General features: G+C 43.4%; 1 protein-coding gene across 1 annotated transcript in view; it reads right to left on the bottom strand.

Annotated features, from left to right (window-relative positions):
* ero1b (endoplasmic reticulum oxidoreductase 1 beta) overlaps positions 1-5,018 on the bottom strand; it is a 48,486-nt gene extending 43,468 nt beyond the window's left edge. The window contains exons 1-2 of the mRNA XM_084317889.1: positions 4,555-5,018; positions 1,396-1,515 (exon numbers count right to left, since the gene is read on the bottom strand). Coding sequence (XP_084174015.1) covers positions 1,396-1,515; positions 4,555-4,734 — 300 coding nt within the window. The 5' untranslated portion in view covers positions 4,735-5,018. The remainder of the gene's footprint in view (positions 1-1,395; positions 1,516-4,554) is intronic.
* Between the last annotated feature and the right edge of the window lie 8,936 nt (positions 5,019-13,954).

The following is a 13,954-nucleotide window of genomic DNA, read 5'->3' on the forward strand; positions in this document are numbered from 1 at the left end:
TAAACAAAGTGATTCTCGGGTTGGCTACTTCACTTCCTGTTTTGCGTTGACCTTGCTCGGTGCTCACCCATGTCAACGTAAATCTACACCCAACCACGCAGCGTGTGTTTGATTCCCTACTGAAGAGCAATGTTCCTATTTACTGGGGATGCACAGAGATGGATACTGGTTCAAATAGAATATGGGTATCGATACTTCCCCGATACAAAAACCCAATACTAAGAAACACAAGAAATATTTATTATATCTCAATAGTTTCTGTCCAATGACCCCAAAAAGACAGTCCAAGTCTATACTGTTCATTAAAGGTAATGGATCAGTACTCTCTACTCTGTATCGGCCCATTATGTTAAAGTGGTATGTGGTCCAGTTATGCTGCTCTGATTAAAGGTTATGTTAAAGTGGTGTGTGGTCCAGTCATGCTGCTCTGATTAAAGGTGATGTTAAAGTGGTATGTGGTCCAGTTATGCTGCTCTGATTAAAGGTTATGTTAAAGTGGTATGTGGTCCAGTTCTGCTGCTCTGATTAAAGGTTATGTTAAAGTGGTGTGTGGTCCAGCTCTGCTGCTCTGATTAAAGGTGAATGTTAAAGTGGTGTGTGGTCCAGTTATGCTGCTCTGATTAAAGGTTATGTTAAAGTGGTGTGTGGTCCAGTTATGCTGCTCTGATTAAAGGTTATGTTAAAGTGGTATGTGGTCCAGTTCTGCTGCTCTGATTAAAGGTTATGTTAAAGTGGTATGTGGTCCAGTTCTGCTGCTCTGATTAAAGGTTATGTTAAAGTGGTATGTGGTCCAGTTCTGCTGCTCTGATTAAAGGTTATGTTAAAGTGGTATGTGGTCCAGTTATGCTGCTCTGATTAAAGGTTATGTTAAAGTGGTATGTGGTCCAGTTCTGCTGCTCTGATTAAAGGTTATGTTAAAGTGGTGTGTGGTCCAGTTATGCTGCTGATAAAAGGTGATGTTAAAGTGGTGTGTGGTCCAGTTCTGCTGCTCTGATTAAAGGTGATGTTAAAGTGGTGTGTGGTCCAGTTATGCTGCTCTGATTAAAGGTCATGTTAAAGTGGTGTGTGGTCCAGTTCTGCTGCTCTGATTAAAGGTCATGTTAAAGTGGTGTGTGGTCCAGTTATGCTGCTCTGATTAAAGGTCATGTTAAAGTGGTGTGTGGTCCAGTCATGCTTCTCTGATTATGTCCTCTTGAAGTCGACAGGCTTCAAATGTGAAAGTACTTCTAGAAAGTACACAGGAATTTGTGACGGTATTGTTACTAAAGCTGTCGTTTCTCAACCGTCCAACGACAGTGTTATAAACCACTGAATGCATCTGCGTTGACACGGCGGGGGATTTGGTTCCGCAGGTGATTCTCCCCCCCCACCCACCCCACCCCCCCCCCTACTGACCCTGTAGTATCTGAAGAAGTCCTTCGCCGTCAGCTTCTGGATGCTCGGGTAGATCTTGAAGTTGTTGAACACGTCGATGCTCTCGATGTCACAGAAGCAGTCGTCCAGGACTCCGGTCAACTGTGGGAATCAAGCGAGTGGGCGAGTGAATCAAGTCATTACATTTAAATTACAATACTGGCTTCTCGCGATCATGAAAAAACAAGATAATCGAGATGAAACAGTTACTGGGCCACGTCGTGCATAGAAAAGCAACAATGGTTTGTCAAAACTCAGATCCACGGTTTAAAAACATTGGATTGCATCATTCAGGCACACAGCCTAAACAAACAGCACAACACAAACTTTAATCTCCCGAACGGGATTAATGAAGAAAACTTGACTTGACAACTGAACCTGTCAGAGAATCTGACAAAGAAACACGTAGAGGCCTAAATAAGTCAGTTAAATAACAAACACAGGCCTAAATAAGTCAGTTCAATAACAAACAGGCCTAAATAAGTCAGTTCAATAACAAACACGTAGGCCTAAATAAGTCAGTTCAATAACAAACACGTAGGCCTAAATAAGTCAGTTCAATAAGAAACACATAGGCCTAAATAAGTCAGTTCAATAACAAACACAGGCCTAAATAAGTCAGTTCAATAACAAACACGTAGGCCTAAATAAGTCAGTTCAATAACAAACACGTAGTGTTAAGTCAGTTTTCTAATGCTCCGACCTGCCGGTAGTACACATTGTGTAAACCCAAAAGTGACACCGGCCAGACCAGTGTTGTCAGGGAATCACTTCCTCTAATCTCAAGATACTCTCACAGGCTGCGTGCTATCCACGACCAAAATGTCTTCTTTATTTTTTATTGTTTTTACCCGCAGCCTCTTCTTGTTGCGGAAGAGACCACATCCTGAGGAAACCTGAAAGAAACACGTTTCCACGACAACGCCCCCCGCTCTGTATCTGACCCAATCACAATCACCTGGCTGCCTGTCGCACCTTTCCCCTTTCTCGGCACACGCCAAACCTGTCCGACACAGCAGGCCGCATTCGCCCATACATACATAATAAGCGGCAGCTGCTCTATGAAGAAGGAGCGCGCGGTGGGCCTCTCTGGTGGCGGTGGCGTGGCGTGTTACCAGAGCCCTCGTCATGCAGTATTCAGGTACTTCACCCAATCCCTAATTTACCACTTTGTATGTTGTGTGTCTGTCCACTATGCTTGTTACTTTTGTTTTTGTTTTTTTTCCCCTATGTAAAGCGAGCTTGGGTATTTTGAAAGGCGCTATATAAAACCAAGTTATTATAATTATTATTATTAATCCATTCCCGTTGAAGCCGTTGTCCCTGCTTGGTAAAAAATAAATAAAAATAAAGTGCGGCTACAAAATAACATCTAACAGGAAGGAATTCCATGTTATTTGTTGCACGAGACACACACATATGGAATGAGTTCTATAAATAGGCAGAGGCATTCTCTTATCAAAAGGTTATGTAAGGTTATAAAAATAAACATTCATATAATACAATAACCTAAATATATAGCGTTGGCTCCTCTACAGCGCTGATAAGAGTTGTACCCTTCCTGCTGTCTTGTTGTACAAAACTTGTAAGTCGCTTTGGATAAAAGCGTCAGCTAAATGACTAAATGTAAACGTAAACATGGCAAGCCAACACACAAAGACTTCATAAACACAAGGTATATAAGAAGCCATTCAAAGATGCACACCTTTTCCCACTGTCTGTGAGGTTTAGCTTTCTGCCTGTAAGGCCAATAAGTGATAAAGGTTGTACAGAACATAATTCATTGAAATACACAAAAACTAAAATCACACCTGACCTCTGAATGAAGCGTTCCGTTTAACACAAAGTGAGGCAGTAATGCAATCCATAACAAGCCAACTCCTCTGAGCATGATGATGCTGAAGTCCAAGTTGTAAGGTTCTCCAGGATCGACTGGCTTGCTCTAAAACATACGTCACCTACTACAGTAGTTTAGCAACAAAAAAAAGTTCATTTTCCCTCTGCTAAAAAACAGGTGTCACTGAAAATGTGCCACTGGCTGGTGGCTCTGTCTCTATATGTCACAACACCAGCTGTTAACTCTCCAGGTGAGTTCCAACAAAAGATGAGCTGTCATTTCAAACCCAAGCGATGCCCCGCCCCCTGGCCCGGCCCCCTGACCCCGCCTCCAAACAAACACCGACGTCACACCAGCTGTCAAAATCTAAATCCCGCCTCCTACGTTTGGGACGGACTGTAGTCTTTAGTTCGGCCGCGGGAAGTTGGAAGCGTCGGTTCGTCGCCCCGCTAAAGACTACAGTTCCCAGGGGGGGGGACTCGAGACGCCGCCAATCACGGCACACCACGCTCTTTCTACTGGCACTTGGGGAACACAGAAATGTCATTTAAAAAAACCGATACGCTGCGTGTTGTTGTCGTCGAAAAGCTGTGTTAATAATACGGTTACAATCGAAGCAAAGGCATAACTAGAAGTATTATCTGGCAACAAAATGTCATCACGAGGCAGTTGTAGTTTCTGTAATGCACTGGCCAATTACTTTTAAGTGTACAAAATTAGCGACATGCACACTATGCATATAAATAATTACGTATTAATTTGTATTGGCGAACTTCTCTGTCGTCGTGGCCTCGCTTTAATTAAGATTGGACAGTGGACAGCAACCTGGCGTAGTTATTTTATCATAGTGTGCTGGCATTACAGGCAGAAAGCTGACTACGGTTGCAGACATTTATTGCATAATACTAGGACAATGAAAAACATACCAACGCTGCGCGTGTCACAGCAGCGAGTGTGTGACGTCAAATTAAGATGACTGTTGGAAAATGCGAGAAGATAAGACAACTGCACTTCCGCGTTACACGGAGCTCGTGAATGGACGATAAGACAACTGCACTTCCGCGTTACGTGGAGCTCGTGAACGGAAGATAGACACCTGCACTTCCGCGTTACACGGAGCTGGTGAATGCCGGAAGGTACCGGGAAGTGTTGCGGTGGTCAATATTGCTTGACGTGATTTGGGACAGCAAGCGTGTCACATTAATATAAAACCCATTTGAGCGAATAAGTTAGCCAGCTATTCCAATACAAGTATATGTACAATTGTACAGTTTCCCCCCCCGAGGCAAATACGTGGTACTTACGTGACAAAAGCAGCTCTGGTCTTGATTGTCCGGCGAGGAGGAGACGTCTTTGCTGGAATACTCTTGTTGTTGGTGTGTTTTGGGTTTTGCGTTATTGTGTTGAAACCAACACAAAACAAAGTCCCCGAAGAACCACGTCAAAAGTAGGAGACCACACGTTAGCAACGTGATTTTCAACATCACTGGCTGGTGATCTAAAAGGTAGAATAAATACAATAAAAAAAAACGAGTCAAGCCAGCTTGGCCACTCTTTTGGGATATCTGGTGGTGTACAACTAATGTCTAATCTGCGTCACAGCAGGGCAGCCGATAAGATATCCAGAGGGACTGTAAGACCTTAAATTAGCTCGTTATACGAATGCCACAACGATGTCACACTTGTAAAATCGACACATAGCTTGACTAAAATACATAACGTTGACGTTAGCTGGCTGAGTTCTGTTCGCCCTGTTGTTGTCGTTGGTGACAAGAACGGGTACGGAAAAGCAAAGGAAGTTCTTCATCCTCTTTTGGTTTTTCCGGCATACCGAACGGCTCCAGTGCGTGTTGCTGCCCCCTACGGGTTCAAACAGAAATGACCCCTAGTGCAAACATTTTTTTATTGAATGGATGAACATTTTATTTAACAGATTGCAGAATGGGTACAATAATACAGTACGGCTCAATACACACAATTGTTAAGGGGATGCAGACCAGAGAAAGACGTTTGTCTTTGATTGATTGATTGAAAAGTTTATTAACAGATTGCAGAATGGGTACAAATTGTTAAGGGGATGCAGACCAGAGAAAGACTTTCGTCTTGTTTACATCAGGGTCCCCCATTTTCAATTCATCATAACATATATGACATACATGTCATACAGATAGACAGTACTGCTACATCTATACATTTATGACATATAAGATTTGCAAATACAGTACTGTTTGTGATACAAAAGTGTCCAGAAAAAGAGTGTATATACATTTGGCGTAGAAACTGTACATTGGAGGAGGTTGGGTGGGTGGGGTGGGGTTGGGTGAGGGCTGTACATTGGAGGTGGGGGGGGGGGGGTTGGGTAGGGGACACACACACATTTTACACTGTACATTGGAATACTGACAAAGCCTTACTTGGTCATTTACTGTACAACTAGGTTAGGACATTTGTAGGGGCCAGTTTCGAATTGCAGTCTCACGTAGGTGTTTTTTGAGTGTTTTTGAAAGTGGGTAGTGATTCACATTCCTTTACAGCTTTGGGTAGGGCGTTCCACATTGATGTGGCATAATTGCGAAACGTGTTTAGTCCCTTGTTTGAGCCGAATCTGGGTTTTACATGATTTGTGGAGCTCCCTCTGGTGTTGTGATCGTGGTATTCACTGACCTTTGGGAAGTATTTTGACATGTACATGTCTTGTTTACATCAGGGTCACCCATACATACATGACACAACATACATGACATCATGACATTTATGGCATAGGGACATGATACATGACATACATTATGTATACTGTTACATTTGTGAGCGACGTCGCTTTTTGATCCTTCGATGTCGGCTCTTCCTATCATTGTGAAGCAGAATAGGGAACGTGAGCTGGGTTTAGACCGTCGTGAGACAGGTTAGTTTTACCCTATAAGCTATAAGATATACATTTGTGACATATACGATGTATACGAATTTGTCCACACTTTCAACATAGACCACTGCACTTCCATGTTACTTGGAGCTCTTGAGGGGGGGGGGGGGGGGGGGGTAGGGTATGTTTTGATAGGTCGTTTTTCGTTTCAAACGGAAATACGAAAAAAGGGGAAAAAACGGACATCATGACATCATACTGTGACATCACAACGGAACATGAGTTCCATTTGAATAATATAAATAATATGTTTGGTAAGGCTGTCCCCGAAGCCTGTTTTTGGGATTCAAACTTTGTCAGGGTTCTTCGGACGGATGTTCGAACCTTAGTTTTTTAAGCGAAATGTTTTTAAAACACAAAGGACACCTCTTTCCTATCGTAGTAAGGTAGACAATGAGCTACAACCTTATTTTCACCTAAACGAGCCGTCCTCGGAGCTGTACATTTAATAATATTGATCTCTATGTGCAGTCGGCTGTGAGGCAAGTGCGCAGCCAGGGACCGTCTAAAAAGTGCAACACCGAAAAGAGACACTACAAAAAGATTCAATAACTTTACTGTCATACAATATGGTCTGATATTAACATTCAGTATTCAATATTAACATTCAGTATTCAAGTAGAACAGCTAGACACTCACCCCACAGCAAAACGGTAGGCAAGGCACCTTGGTTGAGAAATGCAGGTTTCAGTCTATGTGTTTTGTAGGATAGACAGTCTATCTATCCTGTCTCAAGATGCAGAATGAGATCTTCTTCTTCTTTAGAATTTCCGGCAGTGTAGACGCATCGTGTCATATTCTTCTTCTTCTTCTTCTTATGTGAATTTCCGGCAGAGTAGACGCATCGTGGCGTATTACTGCCCTCCGCAATTCTTTTTATGGGCTCTTCTTCTTCTCCTTATTCTCCTTCTTCACCTTCTTTTTCTTCTTCTACTGGACCCCGTCATCAACTACATTGTCCATTGGAGTGCAGCTACTGCTGCTACTTCCTGTCTGAGCCCCCCTCCGCGGGACCCTCCTTGCCCCCTGCTATCTTATCCTGGGCTGCTTTGTCCCTCGCAGCCTTGTCCCTCGCAGCCCCCTCAGCCAATTCACTATACACCTCCTTCCAGTCCAGACCTTCCAATCCCAGATGTTGAACCGCTATCCTAACAATCATCTTCACCATCTCTGTTCTACCCTTAGCCTCTGCCATACCAGTAACTACCCCTGCCACGAAGGCCACAATACCTAATTTCTCCTCCCTTCCCCTCTCTCTTTCCACCTGCTCTACCCTCACTGCCAAATGCCCTCCTTCAACCCCCTGCACCCTTTCTTGGCTACCCTGTCCTGCCCTGCTAACCGCCCCAGCATACGTCAACTTACCCTCCCTTCTCTCTCTCCGATCCGCGACCTCCTTCATCATCACCTCGCACCCCCTAAACGCTACACTATGTTCCCCACCACAACTACAGCACTTCGGCTTCACTCCCTCTCCACAATTCCCATATTCATGTTCCCCGCCACACCTAGCGCACCTCAGCCCCTTCCTACACGTGGTAGCTATATGGCCAAACTCCTGGCACCTATAGCACCTAGGAGGATTATGAACAAATTCCCTAACCCTATACATCCTACGCCCTACAAACACCTCCCTAGGAACAACCCCACCCTCAAACGTAATCACTACCGTCCCTGTCACTGCCCTCTCTGCTCCCCTCTTCATCCTTTCTGCACTCTTAACTATGCCATTACGCCCGTTCTCCATTAGCTCTTCCACCAGCTGCTCTACTGTAACCTCGACCGGTACCCCAGCTATCACCCCCTTACACCCCCCCCCCCTCTTCTCCCCTACTCTCGCCACCTTACTTATACCCACCCCCCCAATGCTCCGCATCTTCCTAGCCACCTCCACCTGCCCCTCACTACCACACCCTACGGCCAGATTCCCTACCCACAAAACTCTCGCGTACTTTACCTCCCCTAATTGCTCTGCAATGAGTTTGGGCCACTCGAGCCTACCTACTTTCCTCTCACCCCTCTCCCCCTCAAGCCTGATCACTATATGGATCACTTCCGCTTTTGCCACATCTTTTCCAGCACCCTCGTCTCCCGGCCCACTTGAGCTATCGTCCCCCACTTTCTTCCTCTTCCCCCCTTCTCCCCCACTCTCCTCCCCCCTACTATCACTGTCGTTCCTCTCCGTCTGCTTCTTCATCTTCTTCCCCACCGTTTCCCACACCTCCTTCTCCATCTCTTCTTTCTCCCTCTCCTCCCCACTATACCCAGTCTTCCCATCACTGTCGTTCCTCTCCGTCTGTTTCTTCCTCTTCTTCCCCGCCGTTTCCACCTCCCTCTCAATCTCTTCTTTCTCACTCTCCCCACTATACTCCATTCTGTCACCACCCGACTCTTTGCCCTGGCTATTCTCACCCCTATCGCTGTCGCTCCTTGCTTGCAGCTTCTTTTTAGCTCGCAACGACATTCTCGCCAAGACCGAGTTATACTCGTCAGTGCTCAACAATTCCCACCCGTCGTCACGCGTCTTCAGCTCGTCAAGGCTCATCAATTCCCACCACTTGTTGTCACTCCCCTTCATGTCACCATCGTTTCTTCCACTTGAGCTATCGTCCTGCACTTTCTTCCCTTCTCCCCCACTCTCCTCCCCCCTACTCTCACCCGACCCCTTACCCTTCCACTGATCGTGAATATCTGTCGTTCTGGACATTCGTATCTCCATTTGCCGTTCTTCCTCTCCCTTCTTCTTCTTCTTTCCACCACCCATCCTGATGCAGTGTAAGTCTCTCAGTGACTGTGCTGTCATCGTGTCATATTACTGCCCTGTTGAATATATATAGAACACAAATGTTCTAGAATGTTCTATTATGACATCATACTGTGACAAATGTTCTAGAATGTGCTATTATGACATCATCTGTGACATCACAAATGTTCTAGAATGGTCTATTATGACATCATACTGTGACATCAACAGTGGCTCATGAGGTAGAGCAGTCGTCTGGCAATCCGGAGGTTCCCGGTTCGATTCCCACTCCCAGGCAGCGTGTCGATGTGTCCTTGAGCAAGACGCTTAACCCCTAATTGCTCCCGATGAGCAGGTTGACACCTTGCATGGTTGCCTCCGCCGTCGGTGTGTGAATGTGTGAGTGAATGGGTAAAATGTGAGTAACAAATTGTAAAGCGCTTTGGATAAAAGCGATATATAAAAAAGCAGCCATTTACATCACAAATGTTCTAGATAATGTTTGATTATGACATCATACTGTGACATCACAAATGTTCTAGAATGTTCTATTATGACATCACAAATGGTCTAGATTGTTCTATTATGACATCATACTGTGACACAAATGTTCTAGAATGATCTATTATGACATCATACTGTGACATCACAACGGAACATGTTTGAGTTCCAAACCTTCGTTTTTAAATTTTATTATTAATATATCCTCAAACTAAATCCTCAATTTGAATAAAGTAATTCAAACTTCGTCAGGGTTTTTCGAACGGACGTTCAAACCTTCGTTTTTAATAAAAATAATTACAAAAAAAATTCTTGTTTCTTTTTATAATTATAATTATTATTTTTTATCCTCAAACTAAATCCTCAATTTGAATAAAGTGATTAATCTGATTAAATTAGTATTTTTTTCTTCTATTATTTTGTTAGTGATGTAATCAAAAATAACACTTGGAACAAAAAAACGATAATATACGATTGGTAAACAGTATGTCTGATATTATTGGCCTACCGATATTGGCATAAAAATTTGATATCGGAAAATATCGGTATCGGTTTTCAAATTATTATTATTATAATTTTTTTTTACATTTATTTAACCTTTATTTACCCAGGAAAGCAAGTAAGAACAAATTATTATTTTAATTTATTGTCAAAGTATGCATAATGTTGTGTTAATTACACGACAAGAGATATGTAATGTTAATTACCTGAAATTATTAAGTTTTTGGGGGGGGGGGGAAACCCTGCATATACGGTATCGGTTGATATCGGTATCGGAAATTACGAGTTGGACAATATAGGTATTGGTAAAAAAGCCATGCAATATCGAGCATCCCTAAACACTCTGATTAACCAAAACACTTAAAAGAAAACTGGATGAATTATTATAATAATATGTGGTTGGCACTTTTTTATCGTTGCTATTGTAGATAACTGTGGCAATTCTAGATTTAATACATGTAAACAAATTTATTCATTGATAACCCAAAAAAAAACATTATCTACTTGAGGAGAGAATGTGTATATCTGTGTTTTAACTTTGTGTACACACTTACCGCCCATAATTGGAGTAGGTATGCGTTACTCATAAATTGTTTCTGCTTGGGGAGAAGTCTTGGTTTTGGGGAGAGTAATACTTAGGGTTTCCAACCTGCTCTACTTCTAGAAACAAAACAGTGAACAAAATGTGTATTTTAGCAGCTTTAGGGGCTACAGGCGTGTAGTTCACCAGTTTGATGAGAATCTATTATTTGGGAAACAGAAAATACTCTGTTACACTTGTGAGTGTAATTTCATAGTTCTCCTAATTTCTCCCAGACACCAAGGTCGGTCGTGAAGTCATGCTCGCTACAAGACTGTTAAAACACTGCAGGCATTCATTTACATTTACATTTAGTCATTTAGCTGATGCTTTTATCCAAAGCGACTTACAAGTTCTGTACGACAAGCCATCAGGAAGAGCACAACTCTATCAGCTGAGTAACAATGTTCATCAAAGTGTTGAGTGCTACAGTGTAGGTTAGTTTATTAGGACAAGTGCATGACAGTATGGTTAGTTAGGGTTAGATTTTTTTTTTTTTTTTTTTTTTTTTATTCAGATAATGGTTGAAGAAGTGAGTCTTTAGTCGACGGCGAAAGATTGGACGTGTTTCGGCTGTCCTAACTGGGGTGGGTAGTTCATTCCACCATTGTGGGGCAAGGACTGAGAATAGGCGACTTCTCTTTGATGACCCTCCCGGAGCTTGGATAGGAGTAGGTCTGAGGCGGCCAGAAGATGCAGAGCGTAGGGGTCTTGAGGGTGTGTAGTTAGAGACCATTGACCGGAGGTAGGCGGGAGCAGTTCCCTTTGCCGCACGGTATGCTAGGTCAAGGGCCTTGAAGCGGATTCGTGCAGCAATGGGGAGCCAGTGCAGGTCCCTAAGAAGTGGGGTGACATGGGCCGACTTCGGTAGGTTTGAGATCAGGCGGGCCGCTGCGTTCTGAATGAGTTGAAGAGGCTTAGTGGCAGTGGCCGGGAGGCCAGCGAGCAGTGCGTTGCAGTAGTCGAGGCGGGAGATGACTGTTGATTGGACGAGGAGTTGGGTGGCTTCTTTTGTCAGGAAGGGGCGTATCCTTCTGACGTTGCTCAGGAGGAATCGGCAGGTTCTGGTTGTCGCTGCGATGTGAGCAGAGAAGTTCAACTGGTCGTCGAGGACAACACCAAGGTTCTTGGCGGTCGGGGACGCGGTCACAGCTGCATTCTCGACTGTGATGGAAAGGTCGGTCAGGGGGGAGGATTTGGCCGGCAGGTGGAGCAATTCTGTTTTGCTTAGGTTCAGTTTGAGGTGGTTGGTCGTCATCCAGGCGGAGATGTCGGACAGACAGGCCGAGATCCGCTCAGAGACGTGGATATCTGAGGGAGGGAAGGAGAGGAAGAGTTGAGTATCGTCGGCATAACAGTGGTAGGAGAAGCCATGAGACGTGATAATGTTACCCAGTGATTTAGTGTAGAGGGAGAAGAGAAGGGGTCCTAAAACCGAGCCCTGGGGGACACCCGTCCGCAGGGGGCGGGTGGCCGACAGGGTCCCTCTCCATGACACTTGGTAGGAGCGGTCATTGAGGTATGATGACAACCATGTCAGCGCAGAGCCAGCCACTCCCATTCCTGCGAGGGCCGCGAGGAGGATCTGGTGGTTGACTGTGTCGAAGGCTGCAGATAGATCTAGGAGAATCAGGACAGAGGAGAGGCCTTTCGCTTTTGCTAAGTGCATTCATCATAATCAGGATTCATACGCAGGCTTGATAAAGTAGCTACACCACCAAGGCCGCCTGCCACACATGAAGCACACACTGTATTCAGAAGATTCAGTCTGTTTTACATTCAGTGTTATTTGACGAATACATACATGTATAATATATATCACATTATGTTATATACAGACAAATGTATACATTTATAACATAGTAACAAGATGTAGTGGATGTAATAGCACCACTGAGTAGTAATGCTGCAAGGTCAAGGGCAGAGTCCCTGCAGGTTTCAACAAGTTGAGTTGAAGACCTTTTAAGACCTTTTTAAGACCACTTTGAATATAATTGAATACCTAGTTCACAGCCATACTGGCAAAGATTTATGAAGGAAAATGCCTATGAAAGAAGTGATTCCATATGAATCGTTAGAGTAACTGATAGAATATTACCATACTGCTTACAACATAGAAGTAACTTTCTAATCTTTAGAAGACTTTTAAGACACATTTTGTACCTAATCTGTAGTTTCCATTCTCAATAAATCATGCATATATTAGGCATATTATATTCAAGATTAGATTACTTTCAACATCATTGTCATAGCATTACTATTGTCGTAATAACAAAAGGGTAGAAGTACACAGTACAACAAAATGCAGTTAGCATCTAACCAGAGTGCAACATATAAAGTAAAATGCAGTTAGCGTCTAACCAGAGTGCAACAGAGAAGTAAAGTGCAGTTAGTGTAGAACCAGAGTGCAACATAGAAGTAAAATGCAGTTAGCTTCTAACCAGAGGGAAACAGAGAAGTAAAATGCAGTTAGTGTCTAACCAGAGTGCAACATAGAAGTAAAATGCAGTTAGCTTCTAACCAGAGGGAAACAGAGAAGTAAAATGCAGTTAGTGTCTAACCAGAGTGCAACATAGAAGTAAAATGCAGTTAGCTTCTAACCAGAGGGAAACAGAGAAGTAAAATGCAGTTAGCTCCTAACCAGAGTGCAACAGATAAGTAAATTGCAGTTAGCTTCTAACCAGAGGGAAACAGAGAAGTAAAATGCAGTTAGCTCCTAACCAGAGTGCAACATAGAAGTAAAATGCAGTTAGCTTCTAACCAGAGGGAAACAGAGAAGTAAAGTGCAGTTAGTGTCTAACCAGAGTGCAACATAGAAGTAAAATGCAGTTAGCTTCTAACCAGAGGGAAACAGAGAAGTAAAATGCAGTTAGCTCCTAACCAGAGTGCAACATAGAAGTAAAATGCAGTTAGCTTCTAACCAGAGGGCAACATAGAAGTAAAATGCAGTTAGCTTCTAACCAGAGGGCAACATAGAAGTAAAATGCAGTTAGCTTCTAACCAGAGGGCAACAGAGAAGTCAAATGCAGTTAGTGTCTAACCAGAGGGAACCAGAGAAGTAAAATGCAGTTAGCTTCTAACCAGAGTGCAACAGATAAGTAAAATGCAGTTAGCTTCTAACCAGAGTGCAACATAGAAGTAAAATGCAGTAAGTGTCTAACCAGAGGGAACCAGAGAAGTAAAATGCAGTTAGCTTCTAACCAGAGTGCAACAGATAAGTAAAATGCAGTTAGCTTCTAACCAGAGTGCAACAGATAAGTAAAATGCAGTTAGTGTCTAACCAGAGTGCAACATAGAAGTAAAATGCAGTTAGCTTCTAACCAGAGTGCAACATAGAAGTAAAATGCAGTTAGTGTCTAACCAGAGTGCAACAGAGAAGTAAAATGCAGTTAGCTTCTAACCAGAGGGCAACAGAGAAGTCAAGTGCATAGTAATGTACACAGTGGCTCAGGAGGAGGT

The sequence above is a fragment of the Notolepis coatsorum genome (genome assembly GCF_963971535.1).
Source record: "Notolepis coatsorum genome assembly, chromosome: 7".
Classification (NCBI taxonomy): Eukaryota; Metazoa; Chordata; class Actinopteri; order Aulopiformes; family Paralepididae; genus Notolepis; species Notolepis coatsorum.